The 20,791-nt window shown below is 34.2% G+C and overlaps 2 protein-coding genes across 7 annotated transcripts; both read right to left on the bottom strand.

Moving 5' to 3' along the window:
- Positions 1-706: 706 nt before the first annotated feature.
- On the bottom strand, positions 707-5,290 carry LOC123008823. 2 transcript variants are annotated; one of them, XM_044404844.1, is made up of 7 exons: positions 5,117-5,290; positions 3,794-3,854; positions 3,640-3,735; positions 3,294-3,585; positions 2,895-3,151; positions 2,093-2,840; positions 707-2,043 (listed from the first exon to the last, which is right to left on the bottom strand). In XM_044404844.1, the coding sequence occupies exons 3-7, from the start codon at positions 3,715-3,717 to the stop codon at positions 839-841; spliced, it is 2,580 nt and encodes an 859-aa protein (XP_044260779.1). In that variant the 5' UTR covers positions 3,718-3,735; positions 3,794-3,854; positions 5,117-5,290; the 3' UTR covers positions 707-838. The 2 variants fall into 2 exon arrangements, with proteins under 2 accessions (XP_044260779.1, XP_044260788.1); XM_044404853.1 differs by lacking the exon at positions 5,117-5,290 and adding an exon at positions 4,763-5,096.
- A 1,106-nt stretch (positions 5,291-6,396) lies between these two features.
- Positions 6,397-19,454, bottom strand: LOC123008186 (6-phosphofructo-2-kinase/fructose-2,6-bisphosphatase 1). 5 transcript variants are annotated; one of them, XM_044403876.1, is made up of 7 exons: positions 19,202-19,454; positions 9,069-9,194; positions 7,763-8,316; positions 7,496-7,714; positions 7,212-7,446; positions 7,036-7,163; positions 6,397-6,953 (listed from the first exon to the last, which is right to left on the bottom strand). In XM_044403876.1, the coding sequence occupies exons 1-7, from the start codon at positions 19,389-19,391 to the stop codon at positions 6,918-6,920; spliced, it is 1,488 nt and encodes a 495-aa protein (XP_044259811.1). In that variant the 5' UTR covers positions 19,392-19,454; the 3' UTR covers positions 6,397-6,917. The 5 variants fall into 5 exon arrangements, with proteins under 5 accessions (XP_044259811.1, XP_044259803.1, XP_044259836.1 ...); XM_044403868.1 differs by having other exon boundaries at positions 6,397-6,757; positions 19,202-19,453; XM_044403901.1 differs by lacking the exon at positions 19,202-19,454 and adding an exon at positions 11,609-11,733 and having other exon boundaries at positions 6,397-6,757.
- Positions 19,455-20,791: the final 1,337 nt, after the last annotated feature.

Raw genomic sequence — 20,791 nt, 5'->3', positions numbered from 1 at the left:
ATTTTTGGACAATATATTTGTATTTTACTTTAGGATGATGTGCCAAAATTGCTTGTCTTCCGTTATAAAAAGTGTGTTATTTATTAGTCATATTTATAGGATCTAAATGTGATGTTTACTTTATTACTCCAATACGAAAATAGAGATTCAAATTATGGTGAATATTTTCAGTTGGCAACAGAATTAAGCGTATTTTTGATATTTTCTTTCTTGGTGGTTTGCAACATTGCAACCGAATTTGCTTGCCAGATATTTGTCGTAATAAAATTGTTGGTTAAGTTCCTATTTAATTTATAAATACAGTTTGAAGGGTGTATTTTTTTCTATATTTTTTTTGTGTTGCCAGTAATTATTCTTTTTTTTCAGCAATTTATAGAAAGACAATCAGTGAAAAAAAATCTTCTGAAACAGAGAAAACAGTTGTCAGTCATTATATTTTCTATACTCTGTTTCAACGTTTTTTGGAACACCTGTGAAAATAGGTGGAAAAATATATGTTCACAGAGTACTGCAATCATTTACTTAAAAGCATTCGTATTAAATGAAACACCCAAATCATTGTAAACAACAATTTTATTTAAAATTTGTCTTGAAATGTAATATTTTCTTTCCCAACGAAATTACATGTAGTACTCGGAAAAGTACTGGCTCAAAAACTCATGCTTCTATGGTAAATGTATATGTACATATACAAAAGAAAATCCAAGACGCAAAAACTATATAATTAATAATTAGAAAAAAATAATATTTTTTTAAAAATAATACAGATTTGGTACAAAATATTCGAATACATGTTTAACTTAAAGAATACAAGAAAATAAATAACATGGAAACCTAATTATCTCTCTCGATACCAGCGCCCTCTTGGTCTCCTTAACATCCTCGGTGATTTCGGCGACGCTGGCATCCTCCTCTGTCCTCTGTTTGTTCGTTTCGGTGAATTACTCCTTTTCGCCGGTTCGTTCTTATTGTCTATATGATTCTTATCAAGTTTTTGCACACGCACATACGGCTGATATTGCAAATCAATATTAAAACCGTCACTATTAACTTTATTTGTTAGTACTGAGTTCGCATCATCACTTCTATTTTCGTTTTTAACCCTGTCGGCGTTTGTTAAATCACAATTACTATCACCTATATTTACATCACTTAAACTACTTTGGTCATTTTGGTTATTATTTTCACTACAGTTCGACTTTTTCTTCTTAATACTATCAGTCGTATCGTCACATCCGTCCGAATCTGCATTCACACTCAACGAATCCACCGTGCTTTCGTCATCCTCCTTTCTCCTCATCCTCCTGCTCCTATTTAGAGGCCACCCTGTACGATTCTTTTTCCTCTTCCCCGGCTTCCGACCCGGTTTAGCGCTCACCAGTCTCTTAGGTGACTTAACAATAGTGTCTTTGTTATTCTCGTATACGTTCAAAATATCTTCCACTCCCACCTGACCCTTAAACTCGATTTCTTCATCTTTGTCGATTTCAATATCCAAAGTTTCGTCACAAGCACTAGCAAACTCCTCCTCAACCCTCTTCATCATCGAAAAATAATCAACTTTAGACTTCTTCAGTGATTTCGTCTGTTTCGGTTCTTCGAGAATCGTCGGTAGGTTTGACCGGAAGTCCAGATCGCCTCGTCGCGACTTTCGTTTCCGCTGCTGAATCAAACTACTTAAAATCGCTAGAGTTGAGGCATGTTGTCGGGGTGATTTTCGGGGATTTTTGCCATTCCCGGTCACGTTTACGACCATTCCTGGGCGTCGGCTTCGTTTATTCCGTGACGGTTTAATCTCATCCACGGTACTATTTGAACTAATTTCAGTGGCACTTATTTTACTGTCTTCGTCTTGATTGAAAGGAGTTTCAACACTTGAATTGCTTGCGTTAGGATCCGGGGTGCTGCAAGTGACCGAAGTTGACGTTGATGGGGGCTCCATAAGGCATTTTTTGATCTGGTTGTAGGTTGCTAGACACTCTTGTGGATCCAGGGGCGGTACATAGTCCAACTGGTACGGAAGAATCAACGGATCCCAATAATCTAAAAAAATCAATGATATCAAGGTTACAAAGTGAAACTAAATACGTACTGTCATCACTCAAAAAAACATATTTTTCTTCCCCCTTGTCACGCCTCTGAAACGTCTGATACCACGCCTCGTTTTTGGGCACACTCTCAAACGAAAAGTTGTAATCATCTAATCTCAGTTTACTGTCTTTTTCAGATTCGGACTCCTCCGATTCGTTTTTCACCACGCAATCTCCATTGTTTTTCGATTTCATAGGAACGGGAGAAAGGTATGAACCGTGGTACCTCAACCTTGAACCGGGAGTTTCAAACTTGTAGTATTTTTGATTATCCATTATAAAAGCCTCGGCGTGTGTTCGTCTTCTCTTCTTTTTACCCTCGGAACTTGTACTATGCATCGACTCATCATCTTCAACTTTAACTCTTCTATCGTCAGTCTCGCTGACCGAACTATTGTCATTTTTGGTCTTATCATCCTCTTCGTCTTCATCACTCGTTTCGTCTTTTTTCGGAAACAGAAAATTCTCCGCCTCGTTATTCAACCGAACGAGTTCCGAATTCCTCAACTTCCTAAATTTCACTATCAACCCTTTATCATCCTCTTTCTCAACCGGTGTTTCCGGCCGCTTGACTTCCTGAAAATGAGTAACTCCTGAACGAAGTTTCGACGATAAAACTTCGACTTTGTAATAACTTTTATTATCAACGACTAATCGTTCATCAGCCGAAATCCTCGTTCGGTTGCAGGCTCGTTTCGGCCGGCCCGAATTCCACACTTCGTCATTTTCGACCATTTGATCGGCTAGTTTCTACAAAATTAACATTAAAACAACTTCAATAAACTCAACGAGAAATTTAATTACGGCCAAAAGACGAGAACTAGATCTTAATTCGCGATATTCCTTCACGACTTCGGGCTTCTCTGTTAGACTGTCGTCTTCAAGAGGTGGCGTCATGTAATTTATATTTTTTCTTGAACGTAAATGGTGTCCTGAGTCGCTGCCCACAGGGGACATCGGAGAGTCTTTTATTTGGTCGCACATGACGGACGAGGCGCGCGTTCGAGGCATCCTGGAGCGGCGGCGGGGCGGAGAGTAGTCGCGATTTTTCTCATTCACTTCTGAAATTTTAGGAACTTTTGTTGAACTTGAAATCAAAAGTGACTTGGTTGCCATAGCAACCTCTAAGTAGTTAGGGAATTTTGGTTTTTGTTGTTACTGATGACACTTGGTCGTCATGGTAACCATATTTTCGGAGCTTACCGATCGCGTCAATTCCATCCAAGGCCAGGAACGAATCAAAGCCTTTTATTGATATGAAATTGCCATCGTCGCCGATGAGTTTTAAATGTCTTTTGGACTGGATGTGATCCTCAAGACTGCTATAGGGTGTGTGACAAACAGCACAATAACCAGACTCGAATATAGAATGGATGCGTGGCCGTCTTGTTCTAGTCTTACGTGTCATGTTACGCTCATTTGTAGAGCGATTTGAGGAAACTTTTTCAGTTTGTTTAATACTTAACGAAGCGTCGATTAAATTATTTTTTACGGACTAGAAAAATAATACCATTAGGTTTTATCTTATCTCGTGATTTGTGATACAAACCTGCTCCAATTCGCAAAAATTGTCAAATTGTTTTTCCAATAAATTTCTGACATGCAATCTGGTTTTCTTTTCAAACATGGCATCACCAAAAATAATCTAAAAAAATACGAAAAGGTAAGTTTGAAAGTTTGATGTTGTGTAAGGAGTTACATACTGAATTACGTTGCCCATTCGAACTTTAATGTCTCCTGGAAGTTTCCGAAAATCAGTCAAGACTAAAATTGAAAAATGTATATTTTATTTGAATTTAATTATTAAATAAATGTAAGAATGAAACAAAAAGATTTGTAGTTCGAGCACTGGGTGCTAGATGTCGCTACGGCATATAATGTAATCATACATCTGGGTGTGAGAGTAGCGAATTCCGAATTCCCGCTCACTGAATCAGTGATGAGAGAGTAAAAATTGTGTGCAAAACCGGCGATGAAAGCGTCTTTGTTGCGAACAAAATGCCAAGTAAACCAGCTCTGTTTGGTCCGAAATTTAAATCCAGTTGGCGCTTATTGTATTGAAACGTTGCCAAATGTCGCGCCTCAGCGATTTAAATTGTTTTTAGCTTGGGTTCGCCCAAACGCATCTTTCCTCCAAATATGCGGCGTATTTCACGTCCGAAAACGGAAACGTCAATCGCCCGTTCCCCCTGAACCGTCTCGAGGGGGATATGCATGCCCGCGCTCTGCCCCACACAACGCCGACCCCAACTCTCCATCGCAATCGAATTAAAATGTTAACTGCGCGTTCCAACGTGTTGAAAGTGTCCAGGTTCTGGAAAGAATCTCGATTGATTTGCCCGTTTAGCGTGTGGCAACCGGCAAAAGCGCGTCCATCCGTCAATAAAGCATCCAGAATGCGCCCATCGTGGCAACGCCGCCGTCCCAGTATGGGATCGAGGGGGAGCGGCGTGTGTAAAAACAGTACAAGAGCGTAAGCGGGTCGGCCGTTTACCCATGCAGTTATGCACTCGGATCGAAACTTGACAAAAATGCTGACCACGAAACGCGACATGACAACAACGCACAAAAACAAAACCGAATCGTTGCGCAACTAACTTTCCATTTTTTCGCTCACCCCCGGGTACGGCCCTGCACTCCCCCGAATAATTTATAAATAAACCCAACCTAACCTAATCATTGTTGGGCCACTCTATCCACCCAGACACTGCCACTTAATAATTGGGACACTTATGTAAACACCCATCAAAACGTCAAAAGTACGCACTCCGCGAAACAAAACACGATCGGCCCACTGAATTCTACCGCTCAAACACAGCCCCCCAGCAACACAGGCCACCGAATGCTTATTTCGACACAAAAACGGAGAAATCCGTCGATTTGGGGCGCTGACACGGCAAGAATCCGCAGCGAGAGACCAGTTTAAGTGCGGTTTCGTCGCCAACTGGGTTTGCAGAGCTGCGGCTCAAACAACGGCCATTATCGTACGCTTGCTTCTACACGCCCTGCAACGGGTTTTCGCTCACCTTTTCCCTCATTTTAAACGACTTATAGCTTGACGGACGCTCCAAGCTCTTCAATGCACATGTACACACTTTTTTCAATAGACACAAACTAAAAACGCGAATTACCTCAATTTCAAAACATTTGGGAATCCGCCACAATGAAGTTTTGCAATTAACCAATCACAACCCGCGACGATAGCGCCACAATCGGACAATTAAAGAAACAAGTCGCGCGCCGAAATTCAAACCCCGACATAATTTCTCATTTTAAATACCAATGAGTCAGTTTTGCGTGGTTCTGTAGTCGTCTCAAACTTCGCATATGTGATTCATAGAAAAAGAACCGATTTGAAAGCGTCGGCTCCGCCATATCATCATTCTAATCCGGCCTCTCAATTGAAATGGGTTTTTTCACATTTAAATTACTCAACTTGTACAATCTCTCGATAGAAATAACACATTGCTCTACAATTTCACAGCTGACTGACCTTGTCCACTTTTCTTTTGCCTCCACTTACCGTAACTCGCTAGATATACATTTCCAACAATTACATTTTTTTAATTTTGAGCACATTGTATATAAAGTCGTGACGATAGAACCAAGGGAATTACATTCTGCAACCATTTTTGTGTAAACAGGAAAATAACCTTGCCTAGAGCACTATTTGTCTAATCGAGAAAGTAAAAATTAATTAATTAGTGGATCTAAATTATGGTCTAATTTCAAAGAAAGTATTATGCAACCAGCAATACACATAGAAAACACTATTTTCGGGCTATGCCCTCGTCAGTGCACTTTTTCGGGCTCTTATTTACGTAAGTAACTATTATCTACTGTACTATTCGTTTAAGATGCCATAACGTAATCACTTAAAGCTGATTATCGCATTAAATTAATTAATGTAATTTTATTAAAACTAAGACAGTTAATTACCTCATGCATTACAACAATGATAACCAATACAAAGAGACGTGTTCCTATATAAACTCATTCCTTGTAAACATTAATAATAATGTTTTACACCTTTTCAAACTAACACCCGATGTGGTTAATTATTGATTACCAAAATTTAATTCAAAACGTCATAAAAAAAATTAATTAAATTTAGGCAGTCGTAGATTTGTACGTATAGAATAGACGTTTTATAATACTCTCACTCTTAGACAAACTCGGACTATCGCCCTCGTCAGTGCAATTTTTTGCGCTCTTATTGGCTTCTCTATCTTACTTGTTACGTAAATTATTATTACGACACACAAATGAGAAACAATAAAATGGGAATCTGTAATGAAAAGCCTTGTAAAAAATAAAATTGTCTTTATAGTAGGCAAAAAAATGTCATATGTTACATTATAAATAACTAATACATAAAAATAAGATATTTATATTCCAGGTTTATGGTAAATTACACCAAATCTAGGTATAACATCTAGCGCATATAAATTGGAAAATGGCAAATAATAATAAGTTCACTATAAGATCTCAAAACGACTAAACTATTCCATCACAAAACGGTTATATTAACCTAAACCTTGGTACATCACATCAAATATTCATTAATTATAATAGGCACCCTGATTCAGTCGATCTGCATTAGTCGCACTATTGCTTCAAGTTTTACGTGACTTAAATCGGAACTTTTCCTCCAATTCGCCAGGAACCTTAAAAGAATTTCATTACTAAGTTGCTATAAACTACAAGTAGGCAAAAGAAGCACAGGAAGCGTACAGACAGTGTGCTAACAAATCTACCAAAATTTACACAACACACTGTGTATTTGAAGTCTAGTCTAACTAATCTAAGACTTGTTATTGTGCTGAGTTAGAGTGACACCAGTTGGGCGTTTTGTCCCCGTTCCTGAAACAGTTTCGGTTCACAGTCACATGCAGGAAGATGTTAGAGCAAAGCAGCAACAAGCAAAAAACTAAATTAAATTTACCTTTGGCTTGTCTCGGTGAGTATCGACCGCATCGATGGACAGTTTTATGTGCTCCACCCGACACCCGTACGCCACTGGAGTCAATTTGATTATAGTGTGAAGAGGAACACGTAGATAAGGCAATTCATCTAAAAAAATCAATCAAAAAAAATCGGATAAAACTCAACCCGAATTACCAGCAGATTTATCCAGGAAATACGCCAACAAACAACGCAAAACAGCCTGATGGGACACCACCAACACATTCCCCTGTCTCTCCAGCTCCATTATCACAGGTTCAAGCCTCCCAACGAGGTCCTCGTAACTCTCACCACGGGGATACCGGTAGGCGAACTTGTTTTGATCCCGAGAGGCAAACTCCTCCGGGAATTTCTCTTTAATCTCCTCATAAGTCATTTCCTCACACACGCCCTTCAAAAATCAATTAGAACAATCAATTGAGAGGTGGGATGTGACCTACAGCATCAATTTCGTTGAGGGACTTCCACCTTTCCTGAGGGACGTTTATTCCAGCGGCTGTCTGGATCGAGCGTTTGAGCCACGAAGTCCACACTCGGAGCCCTTCAATGTGCTGCTCTTGAATGTACTTGGACAAGGCTGAGGCGTATTGCCGGCCTCTGGGACTCAAGTTTGAGTCGCCTCCAATCCGGCCTACCAGATTTTGCTCGCTTTCGCCGTGCTAAAATTACAAATTAACCCAAATTTAAAATAAAACATCGAGAGGTACCCTTGTTAGGTAGATAGTTCGAGGGGTAATATGGATGTTCATGAGATAGTACACAATTCTCGCTTGGATGTGCCCTTCGTGTTTATGTACCAGACACTTCTCTCCCGTGTTGTAGATTTTCATAAAAGAAACATTTTTTTCCTTCTCTTCATCCAACGGTTGATACCGTTCTTGATAATGTTGGATTCGCAAGAGGAAATCTTCCAAAACCGCGTCTTTGTTCATATTGATGTAATCAGGACTGCTGACTTTCACTTCTTTGATGTTTTGCTCGATTATTTGGGGATCATCACAAATCGATTCAACGAAAAATAGTTTGTAGCCCATTTTATCAACAACGTATTCCTGGATCAGTCTTCTTCGTTCTATTGTTGAGTTGGTGGCGTCAAACACGGCGACTTCGCCCCCGGATTCCAGCCATTTGCACACGTCTTGGAGGGCTTCTCTGGCACATTGTTGACGCAAAGCCATGGCTTCTTGGTTATCGGGGCGGAAAAAATCGTGGTTTTTGTAGGCGGTAGTCGCATGACGGCGATATTCACCCAAATTGAACACTGGAAGTATTTTTTATATCAACTTTTCACTGAGGTTTTAATAAGATTGAGACTACATATTGTATTTACGAGTTTTTTAGAAAAATAATTTAATCGTACCTGGTTAAGAAAACCACTTTTGGCCACCATAAACTTACAAATTTTCGACAAGGTTAAAGTATTTAAGAATAAACGGTAAAACAATAGCACTAGTATAATGACTAATAAAAATTCAAGTTAAATTTAAAAATTTAAGGTAATGACATTTGTTAAAAATTACATTAAATTTTTCCATAGCTATTTTGATTTATGAGTAAAACATTGACTACGTTTACACAGTTTTTAAACTGTTCAAACAAATTCTTCACTTTGGGATGTAAAAAATGTCATTAATGTTGAAATGAAGATATCGAATTACGATTATGGCATTCCTAAAATATGTAATGGCAACCACCATACTCCTAAATTCGTTCTTTTTAGGGGCGTTAAAAAAACCTGTGTAGACATTGTCGACATTTATGCTGTAAATCACTCCTGCCATGCATAATGTCATTTTTGACAAACGTCAATTTTTTACTAAATTTTTGTCGCTATTTGCAACGTTTAGTTAGTGTTTTTAACTTTAATTTTATACTGTAGAAGCAGCATAAATTACAGGTGATTTAGGATACATTACACATTATAAATTGTAAAGTCAAGGGGGCTAAAAGTGCACTTTTGGGTCATCGATTCAGGTACAATAATAGAATATTTCAAATACTTTAAGCAAATACCTTTGGTATTTATGCCAATCCAGTTTAGGTACCGAGACAGCTTCTTGGAGATGTAGGTTTTTCCTCGGGCGGGGAGGCCCACCATGGCGATGACGTGGGGGCTGTTGACATAATTGGCTCTTTCACCTATAAGAAAACGTGTTTGAGTCAAAACTCGCTTATTGTGAATTAGAGTTGTGTTTAGTTAGTTTGATCTTTGAAAAAATACCTATGTGGAGCGAAACGGCCCTTTGGAATTGCGAGCGACGCCTTTCAAGCATTGTTTCAACACAAACAACTCGAGTAAACATTCACGTCACAAGATATAATTGATAAGAACACATCTCAATCTCGTGTCGGAGCGCGGATTAATTTAACTCAACATTGCTTAATTTTTTTTTCTATTGACATTATTTGTGGTGCTTATAAATAGAAAAGACCGCCACGTGGTACCACCTTTCAGTGGGAGATAATAATGAAAAAATCTTGGAGTTGACTGGACTTTGATTTAAGTACGTCATGCGCAAGGAGTGGCTTCCAAAAATCAAAGTCCTCGCTTAATTAGACACCTAATTTGAATTTAATTTGGTGCATGTACCTCCAATCCAATGAAATACAGGTATGTGAAGCATCTTGGCCTAATTGGATAAGTAACAAGAAAGAAGTGGGGAAGGTTAAATCAACTTAAGTCATTAGGCAACCAAAAAAACATTCAATTTCGTAAACTTCCAACAAAGCAAAAAACATACCTGGACTTTCACAGTTATTCATATTTTTTTTCGAGATGTTGGAGAAATTGTGGTTGTTGTGCGCCATTGTTGGTGAAAATCTCGTAGTTAGATAAGCGGATTTAACGGTTTTATGGTGTTTGCGATAGGCGTAGTGGTGACACGAATGCGGCCTTTCTAAATACCGATGCAAATTTTTGATACGCGCATGAATTATTATCAAATATGTTTAGTTGGTTGCCGAACTACTTGCGCAATTTTAGGATGTTTTCCCAATTTACAAATAATTTATACTACAAATAATTTATAATTTATGACTTGTTCGCAGTAATGTTAAATAAGGTTTTTACACAACTCAAATGTTTAATCAATACAAACAAAACATTTCTCTAATATGTTGACGAGTCCTGGTATAAATGCAATCAATACACCCACGTGCTTGATTAGACTATTTTAAGGTTTTAAGTTTTTGGTACTTATTATTAAAATAATTAAATTTCAAAGATAACTGGGGAGATCAAAGTATTGGAAATTATTAATAATTGTTACAAAATTTGCGAAAAAAAATAAAGTGTGTAACGTTCTTGACGATCTAAATTTAGATGGCGCTACTTTGCAAGGGCCCTGACATTGGCGGTTCGATACATTTTATTATCCTCACGCTGACCTTTCAATTGCCAACAAATTTTACTAAATAACATAAAATCAAAAAAGTAGTTCTTGAATTCAAAAACAAGAAATTGTCACGTGGAATCATTTTTGAAATGCTCCAAATGTTAAAAATGTTGACCTTTAGCAGAATCTGGTATCATTTTACAATTTTTCTTACGTAATTTATTAGTTCAAAATTTGATTAAATAAGTCTTGCGTCTAATTAAAATCAATGATTTTGTAATTCGCAGCTTATTTATTTTGGCAGCTCTACAGTCGATTGGCCGATAATAAGGGAAGTAATAATTGTATAAATAAAACGAAAAAAATAAAAACAAACACGAAGAATTTGAGGAATTTAAATTAATAAAATAGTTATTTGTACAAGGTTGGTGACTATTTTTATTTTTATCACTGAGCCAGAGATTAGTTTAATGATATTATCTACTTCGTATCTCATAAACATATAATTAATAATTATAATTATTAATACTATTCCTAACCATTTTTTAAACATTATGCTTAATTAATCAATTAATGTTTATAAAGTAATAGTTGCAAGAAAAATCCAAAATATCACAGAAAAATATTATGTACTTTAATTTATACAAGGACACTGCATATTTTGTAAGTTAAAAAAAGATTAGAGTGTAGAGTATTTTACTATAATCGTCAAAAAATTCTTCAGTTTAAAAAAGTAAACATATGCAGAGAATCTATTTCAAAATTTAAAAAAAATTATTTTTTTTTGTCATCACAAACACTTTTACTGTACACTATTTAAATAGTGATTAGTACTATGATTTTGTCATTACCAATCGCGATAAAACAATAATTCAAATCACAATTTCAACAAAGAGAAACAAGAATTTTATATACAAAATTGATTATTTATTGGTTAAAGTCAACATTAGATTTTATTAAAAAAATCATAAATTTGAAATTTAAAAAATTGGGTAGAAAACATTCATGTCAGTTTTAAAAATGAAAATTCCTTTTGCGAGACAGGTTTTTTCCAAATTGGGTAAGCAATCTTATTTACCTACCCAAATAAAAAGATGAGAATTATTAATTTTAATTAATTGGATTACTGAGTTACTATGATGTGATGAGTGCAAACATGTCTTAAAACGTTTACGAACCTCTTCCCTGAAAACTTAGGCAACGTGAGAAATGACTTACTTGAGCAAGGCGAGCGTTTTCAACAAGACTTGAAGATTTTTGTTCGTTACGAATCTACTGTTTAGTCTGTCGAAAACGGATCCCAAAACTTATAAAAAAAGAAATAATATTAGTTATTTATCACCTCGAAAGCAATAAAAGTGCACAAGAAGTTTCAACAATGATATAATAAAACATGTAAACTATAGTGTAATCACTAATCAGTCATCGGCATTTGCAGTTTATCCAACATTTTATTTACATTTTTAACCTTTCCTGATAGAGAAATTAAGATCAAGGGTATTCACTGATCACATGTGGAAAAAAGTGACATTTTCTTATCATTATCACCTAATCAACAGACGTGAATTTAAGATACTGATTATTTACAGTTCTTGTCGTCGGGATCGAGAATGTTGACATTGATGAGTGATGACCGATATTTTGCATTAATTGGCTTTACGAAAACAAATATTATAAAAAAATTTGGAGGGAAAATTTCTACCACTTCTAAGAGATTTTATCATCGTTAAATTATCTACGAATAGCGGCCGATCAGTCACTGTTCATGGCGGAGTCACGTCAGTGCATCGTGCTTAAAATAGTCTAATTAGTAATTAAACATGAAACCCATTCATTGCGTTAACTACATTATGATAATGTTCCAAATCATTCAATTTGCGTAAAAAATTAAGTATGTTGGTACCACCACCACGAAGGAATATTCTTCAACAATCGCATGACCGTCCCATTATCTTGACAATCTACGATTTTATTGTTAGACGTCACTCAAAACAATTTGAATGGACCGAGTTAAAAAATTCCGTTGTTTTACTCCGTCACATCGACAGATTTATTCGTAATAAATCCACCGGCAAACAACACGTGAGGGCAAATGAATGAGTTTTGGAGTTAGTGCAAATAACAGACCGATTCGGATAGACTTGGAACGTTTCAGCGGATTCCAGGGGGAAGGAATTTCCACGCTACGGCGAGAAAAGCTGACTCGTTTCATTCGTTCCGATGTTGAAGGATCATCGCACGTAGGTTTTTTCATGTTGGAATGACACTTTTGAAGGTTGCTAGAATTTTATTCCGTAAGGAGAAAATCTTGGGGGGAACACCTTGATAATGACCTCGGAAAGCACATGATAAGATTTCGCAAGTATTTTTGTAGACAGTTCATGAAAAGTCTTGCTTTCAAGTGCATTGGACAAGGAAAAACTCTTATGCAAATTTAATCACAATTCCAGCGTGACAATGAATCACCAAACGGGTATTTGGTACCATTGAATGCAACAAGACTAGAAATGTAGATTAACAAAGTATTACGTTATTTCATATCGTTTTATCGGGAATTATCAAAAGTTTGGATGTCTAATACGTGACCCTAAACAAAGTGATGCGTCAATGCATAACATAATGACTGATGAGAAAACAACATCAAAAACCTCGAGAAGACGAAAAGTGTGGCAAGGTTGCGAACGGAAATACGAATTGCCGTTGCAACCTGTGTTGTTAGCATACTTTGGAGTGAGTCACACACAACTACACAAGTTCGTAGAATATTGTTACTATTGTGAATATTGTTGCAACAAGTCAGATTTTTCAGAAACTTCTACTTTTTTCGAGAAATTTTATGTCGTTACAAACATTTTTTTTTACCTCCATTTAAATAGCTGTTGCTTTATATTTTTTTTAGTCATAGGTATGTAAAGTTGCGAAACATTTATTTCCTTTTTTACTTTAAAAAATTGTTTATAAATGAATAGATAGCAAGTTTGTAACTTTAATAATAAATAAATAAATGTATTTTATCCACAACCACTTTATAAGGAGACTTTATTCCACTCTTTAGATGCGTATAAAGTAACACTTTATCCACTAGTGGAAATAAAGTAACTTTATCATAACAAAATAATAAAGTAACTTTATTTCACTGTTGGTAACCTGCGCACCGCGTAACAGTGTACTACCGAAAGCACATTGGCGTTCTCGCGGTTAAACATTCTTGCGTGGATAAAACGCTATCTAAAACACTCTTACAATAAATAACTACTATAAATTTCAATTTATCTACATATTATTTCTCCCGTAATAAACTCAAATACATTTTTTATATTCACTTAAGTCTGGTTGCCACATCGTTTAATTAGAAAAAAATTGTTTTGGGAAAATATTGGCATGTACTCGTAAGTAGGTAGTTTTGAAGAAAAATATAATTTTTAACACAGATAAACTTAATAAAAATATGTAAATTTAAAAATGAAAAGCTTTTAATTATTCATATTTAATCGTTTTTAAATTACATACTTTTTGTCATTATGTAGTGATTATGTAATTTATAATAAGAATAATTTATAACATATGCAACTTTTTAATGATATACGCAAATATACAAGTTTAAAGATATATAAATACAGGGTTTTCCGTTTTTATTGTTACAAATTTAAACAGGTGATAGTATATTCAATTCTAAGACAAAAGTTTCCTATAAACATGTATCGAAAAATGCTTGGTAAGGGAGCTACACCCTCCCGAAGGGGGCTAATATGTTTTTGCTAATATTTCAGAAACCATTTAAGATAAAATTACAATATTTGGTACATATGATAATCTTTATACACCTAAACGGATTCAAACATCAAATGTCGAAATTTTTAATCAGGGGCGTACGAAACTGGGGGAGTTTAAGGTAAAAAAATACCCTAATTATTTTGGCTTTAGTTTCTCGGTACTTTCAGCAAATCTTAAGTTCGATAGTTTATCACAGAAAAGTCTCTCTTGTGTCAATACGACTTATTGTTTTTGAATAAAATTAATTTAAAATGTATGTTACACACCAATACAACATTCAAATATATCAGAATTTACAGAATAATAAAACCAAGAAATTCATACTTTTTAATCAAGCTCAACTAATTAACATTACGTTACAGTAACAATAATAACATTAATTAAATGAATTTGCCTAAATCTAAAGGAGTTGTTCAAAGTGACTACCATGCATAACTAAAAAAACTAGAGCCAAAATAGATAGGGTATTTTTTTACCCTAAACMCYATCAGTTTTGGACGGCMCTGATTAGAAATTTCGACATTTGATGTTTGCATTCGTTTAGGTGWMTAAAGATTATCATCTGTACCAAATTTTCTAATTTTATCTTAAATGGTTTCTGAAATATTAGCAAAAACCTATTAGCCCCCTTTCAGAGGGTGTAGCTCCTATACCAAGCATTTTTCGATACATGTTTAAAGGAAACTTTTGTCTTAGAATTGAATATCCTATCACCTGTTTAAATTTGTAACAATAAAAACGGAACTCCCTGTATAAGCAATAATTGTTTATTTATTTTGACAATACAAAATTAAAAACATTTTCCTTTGAAAAAATTAAATTTTTGAAATTTTCCAATTTCTTACTATATATTAATTTTTGTATGAAATAACCACGACAAAAGCTAAGTCAATTTTTAACAAATTTCTATACAGGGTGCACCAGAACTGGCGCTCCAGAGAAAAATGCCATATAAGGTAAGATACCAGGAACATGGAAAAATTAAAAAAAAATTATCTATAAAAATTTCAAAGTTATGAGAGTTTAAATTTTGCACTTTGACTCTTATTTATTTCTGTTGAAAAAATAATTTTCCAAGTTTTTTTGCTATACAGGCTATTAGAAGAAGAAACAATGAAGCTGTATCCTAAATTGTAACTATGTTTAATGTTATTTGTGGCTTTTATTGACAAAATTTTTGTACCTTTACTAAATAATTATAAAAAAACATATACAAGATCATCAGTATCATTAAATAGACATAAAAAAATGTCAAATGTCAAAAAATAAATGTGAAAAATTTTTGACAGACAGAATTTTTGAAACAAACATTTTTTTCATGTTCCTGATTTTATCTTACATTTTTTTCTGGGGCGCGAGTTCTGACACCCTGTATACTTACAAAAGGACTATCAATATATTGATAACAGAAAATTATTAGTGGAATAATTTAATTTAATAATTTTAAATTAAACAGCAAAATAATAGAAATCTTTATACATACTTTGGGGCACGAGACAAATAAAATTACGATCATACAAACTGTGATAATCAAAAAAGATTAATCATACTCGATAATTATTTTTCAACGCGGTTTCCTCATTACTTTCAAACCTTTGCACCTGCATTTTTCTCATTTACGCAATGTTTACGGAGTTCCTCTCCAGACCTTTGCTCCTTGCACTAGATAAATCCTTCGAGTGAATCAACCCGAGTCTCAAGTCCACAACCTTTGCCAATATAAATAACAATAAAATCTCTATTATTATTATTATCATAGTTACAATAATGTATACCCTGCCCCCATAACAGAGTCGGCTTTCCCGAAATTTACAAACAAGCATCAGACTTGCCAACTTGGCACAATGACAAGTTTATTTTTCAACAATTAAATAACAATAACCTTGTGCTTTTTTATAGTTTTACAGCGGAGATTCCGCGATTTTCCTGATGATATGTCATGGGTGGGTCAGGTTACATTGCGTTAGTCACGTAGCGGGTGAATGGATGGGCTTTTCATGATCAGATGGGTGAGAAAGGCATGGAGATTCCATTGCCCACGCGACTGATATCACGTGCTCGTTTGCGTCAGCAAAGATAACTTGAAAACAATACTCATGTATAGATTTCTTGCAGTTTTTGTAAAAATTTCTAAATTTAATTAAGCTTTACGTCAGAATGTGTATTTTTAGTTTATTTACAGCTTCGTATATTTGACGTTAAGGTTCTGCACTAACACAAAAAAAGAGAATAAATAAGTGTTATAAGAGTGATCTACACCCTAAAATTGGAATTTAATTTTTTAAGTTGGCACCGATGAATAATAATTAAATATGAGCTTAAATTAAAGAGGGTTTAAGTAAGAATAAATCTGATGTTATTTGATTTATTTAAAATTAATTTAACTGTATTATAAACAATGAAAAGTGTGTGATAAAACTAACAACATTAAAAAATGTACCTATTGTGTATGTTTTTGCAAGTTTAAACTGATAATAATCTTTTTAAACTTTAATCTTAATGAATAAGCACCTAATCTTTCCAATATTAGATATGTTTCAGTTTTTACCTCTAACCTTAGGACAAATTTTGAATTAAAGTAATTGAAAACATACAAAGATCTATATTAAGAAAATATACACCTGCCAATAGTGAGGTTATGTCAATATAGGTTTTATATTGTTTCATCGTTTTGTAAATAGTCGGTGTTTGTTTTAATCAATGAAATGCACACATTGTTAAATACCGGTTGCAACAGACTTATACTAGTTCATTAAATAGCGACTTAAAATTAAATCGTGTTAATTGGTCTTTACGTCAAAATGTAATGACATTTTTAGGAAAGTGAGACTAGGTATAACATTTTCTTATCGTTTAATATCATTTTTATCAAGATGTACCAACTTAGTAAAGCTGAAATATTCATCTACAAAATTAATTCTTTATTTTATCTAAATAAGTTATGTATACTGGGTGTGTCAGAACACGCGCCCCAGAGAAAAATTTCAAGTAAGATATCAGGAACATGAAAAAAATGTTTAAAAAATTCTATCTGCCAAAAAATTTTGACATTTGACATTTTTTTAATGTCCACTTAATGATACTGATAATGTTGTGTAATAATTATTTAGTAAAGGTAGAAAAATTTTGCCAATAAAAGCCACAAATAACATTAAAGAGAGTAACAATTTAGGATACTGCTTCCTTGTTTGCTCTTCTAATAACATGTGGCAAAAAAACTTGGAAAATTATTTTTGAAACAAAAATAAATAGTCAAAGTGCAAAATTTAAACTCTCATAACTTCGAAATTTTCATAGATAGGATTTTTCTAACATTTTTTCCATGTTGCTGGTATCTTTCTTATCTTATACATGGCATTTTTTTTGGGGCGCGAGTTTTGGTACAGCCTGTATATTTACTTATTAGTTTACTTTTTTTACTTTATCAATATTTTAGGATTTGTGCTATAATGCCGGGATATCTATCATTCCTATCACTTCAGTCCGCAGCAAATGCACTCAATATTTTTGCAATCATGGATTTGATATAACAAATTATTAATATAACCTGTTTAATTATAATTTTAATTACACAATATCCTTCTCATTCTTCAAAAAACTAAAGAAATAAATCGATATTTTTGACTTTTATAACAAAATGCGAATAAAAAAAGTGCAATACAAATTTATGGTACATTCAAAGAAAAAAAATTATGTTCCGCTTTATTAAAATAGTGATTACTCTTACTGTGTTATCATGGCATCACAATTTCAACAGAGCGCAGGCTCAATTTCTCAGGATTTATACATAAACAAAATTAATGATTGAATAGTGTAGTGTAACAAAACAAAATAATAAAATCGATAAGTCTCCACGTGTAGTCTTTGTTTATTATTTACTTGCAAACACGCGAGATCTGAAATACATAATGAAAAAAAAACTCAAGTAACAACTTCAAAACAAGTATATTTTAATTCTTCTGCCGAAGTTAAATAGAAAAAGTTATGTTATTACTGAAGTTATACGGTTCTGCTCCCCCTATTTTTTTGTACAATTATAATAAACAATAAGGCGAAAAACAATGAAAGTGTTATCATTAGACAATGAACAAGGTGTAAAATAACAAGTGAGAAAATGTGTTTGTTATCACAATACAAAAATTACTTTATTTACGAAATAAATATTTATGAAATTTTCCGTGAATGAAAAAACCTAAATTGTTTCTTTATTAAAATATAAAATATAAATAAAAGCATTGATCCATAAAACCTAAATAGGATTATGAAGCTTGTTTACTGGTCAACAAGTAAATAATATGTGAAAAACAATAAAAAAAATCAAGACAATTGTTATTTGATATCAGGACTGGCGAATTCAAAATCACCTCGAAACCATTTCTACTCAATTATTTATGGCATTTTATGATGTAACACTCAATTCGGGTTAATTTCATTGAAATTACAAGATTGCAAAAAACCACCCTCATTTCATATAATGTAATTACAGAAATTAAATCCCAGCCTGAGGAAATATTCTGGAAAGCTGCAAACGTGTAAGTAGAGGGGGCCCATGTTAATTTTATCCACGGACAAGATTTAGATGATCTAAACTCGACTTATAAATAATTGAATAACAGATATGTTTTTGTTTAAAATTATTTTCATTACACCTAATGTAATCAACAGGTAGCTGTGTATTTAACTCCAGTACGAATTCAACTGAATTAATTTCAAGTTTCCACGAATAAATATTGATTTTTTGCACGCATCACAAAATTAATTTAGAGCAAATTCTTCGCACACTTTTATAATAAATAAAGTAATTAATTATGGCACTCCTCTTTTTTTAGCTCGTCTATTTATAAAATGATATAAAGTCTGGCGAAACTATTCACAATAAAAATTCTCGATTTTAAATTGGCGAAGTTGGCATTAATAAAAATCGCTTTTTTTATTACGCAATTCTGCAGCACGTGTCCGGGCACCCGGATTGCGCCGGCGTGCTTGGCATTGACACTTCGACCAGCTGTTTTTCCGGCTTTTCTCAAATTTTCTTACCTCTTATCGGAAATGGTTTGGTTTGAACAGTTTCCGTATTGGGCGGTAGGAGCCTTTTGGTCTCCGGTGACATTAGACTGGGACATGCTTTGACTTCATTGGCTTTGCAATAGGTGTAAGGGCCTGAGCCCACTCCGCATCCGTTTCGCACACGAAGGGACCCACTCAGTATATCCAATCCACTACTCATGTCCCACACTGTATACTCCCAATGATACCGAACACAAACTGAGCGAAACTGAGCCGATTCCGTGTGCTAAGTGCTTTTAGACAGGTTGACACAGGCGCAGGAACCGGTAAATTGGAGAGGGACTGAGGATGAAATCGACCAATAGCGAAACGTTTTGATCATACCACGTTTCAGGGGAACGGGATTGTACGAGGGGGGCTCAATATAGATCGTAATTTCGTAATTGACTTACTAGATAGATTAATCATTAGCAAAACAAACACAATCAGGTGTATTCCGATTTCGACTTCCGTTTGAGCGATTCCATTGGTGTTTACTATGAGTGACGTCCTGTCAGTAGACAATCGGCTCCAATTGGAGCAATTTTATTGGTCTCTCTGTCACAACGACGGATTTCATTGGTGGATAAGAAAAACCAATGAGCCAGTTAAATACGACCTTATGTCGCACCCGTTAAATATTTTTAAAGGCTAGAAATTTTTTTTTCAAAGTAATTTTGTTTATAGAATTATAAAAGAGTGAGTAATTGTATGCATTTTAATTAAGCAGTGAATGTAATAATGTTCGGCTACTGCTTTGTTAAAAATAAGTAAATTATGTCGATTGTTTGTTACACAGAAGATAAGACAACAACTTAACAATCAATTTAATTACAAACTGTTGACAGCAAAGTGCTTGTAATTTGATCTCAAATTGATTAATTATTGATTTTGGAAAACCCTAAATACTTATGTAAACTAAGTGTGATTGATTACTAATGAATAAATACATAAAGCATTAAACGTATTGTCGCTAAATTATGTTATTTGATATTGCAAGCAAAATTTTCCTATGGAATATTTTTGAATATTTCCAAGTTGATAGCAAATTGTATTGTATCGTTCTTTGAACAAAGCTACAATAAAAGGGAATGTTGTATTTTCTGTTCAACTAAAACTAGCTATGTGGGAAGGCATGCTATGGAAAAGGACTTATTAGAAAGGTAATAATTTCTACCCATCACTTATACTAAACATTTGTAAGTAAAAAGAGCGTATTTAATGAAAATTAGTTAATGTTATTTTATGTATAGATTTTTAATTGACCATTAACTTCTCTTGGGGAGTAAAGTAAATTGTGCTGTCCATGTATTAGATAAATTAAGTCTTGTAATATCTAATTATTGTTACAATCAACAGCTTGTTTCATTTAGGACCAAAATTTTTAATTAGAAGTTATGAATTGCAATGCTGTATAACTGGTTGCCTACCTCTATATACATGTTTGATTCTGTTGCGCAATTTTTTATGGAATATTTTAAATGCAAAAATCTGACTCTTTTCTAGTGTTTATTTAAACTTGATTACACCACAAAGCATTGTTTTAATCGCTATAATACAAGGTCCATTTAATTTGATATA

This window comes from Tribolium madens, unplaced genomic scaffold, assembly GCF_015345945.1.
Source record: "Tribolium madens isolate multiple individuals breed KSU strain unplaced genomic scaffold, Tmad_KSU_1.1 Scaffold_19;HRSCAF=116;Tcas5.2_LG9, whole genome shotgun sequence".
NCBI classification, from domain to species: domain Eukaryota; kingdom Metazoa; phylum Arthropoda; class Insecta; order Coleoptera; family Tenebrionidae; genus Tribolium; species Tribolium madens.
This window is presented reverse-complemented; position numbering and strand designations above follow the sequence as displayed.

Excerpts from the sequence above, each read along its gene's own strand:
- LOC123008823 (XM_044404844.1), bottom strand. The coding sequence starts at position 3,717 with ATGTTTGAAAAGAAAACCAGATTGCATGTCAGAAATTTATTGGAAAAA. Across the intron at positions 3,586-3,639 it reads ATTTTTGCGAATTGGAGCAG|TCCGTAAAAAATAATTTAAT; the intron begins GTTTGTATCACA and ends TTATTTTTCTAG. Across the intron at positions 3,152-3,293 it reads GGATGGAATTGACGCGATCG|AAGTGAATGAGAAAAATCGC; the intron begins GTAAGCTCCGAA and ends CTAAAATTTCAG.
- LOC123008186 (XM_044403868.1), bottom strand. The coding sequence starts at position 19,391 with ATGAGTAGTGGATTGGATATACTGAGTGGGTCCCTTCGTGTGCGAAAC. Across the intron at positions 7,447-7,495 it reads CCCTCAACGAAATTGATGCT|GGCGTGTGTGAGGAAATGAC; the intron begins GTAGGTCACATC and ends TGATTTTTGAAG. Across the intron at positions 6,758-7,035 it reads CTCACCGAGACAAGCCAAAG|GTTCCTGGCGAATTGGAGGA; the intron begins GTAAATTTAATT and ends AATTCTTTTAAG.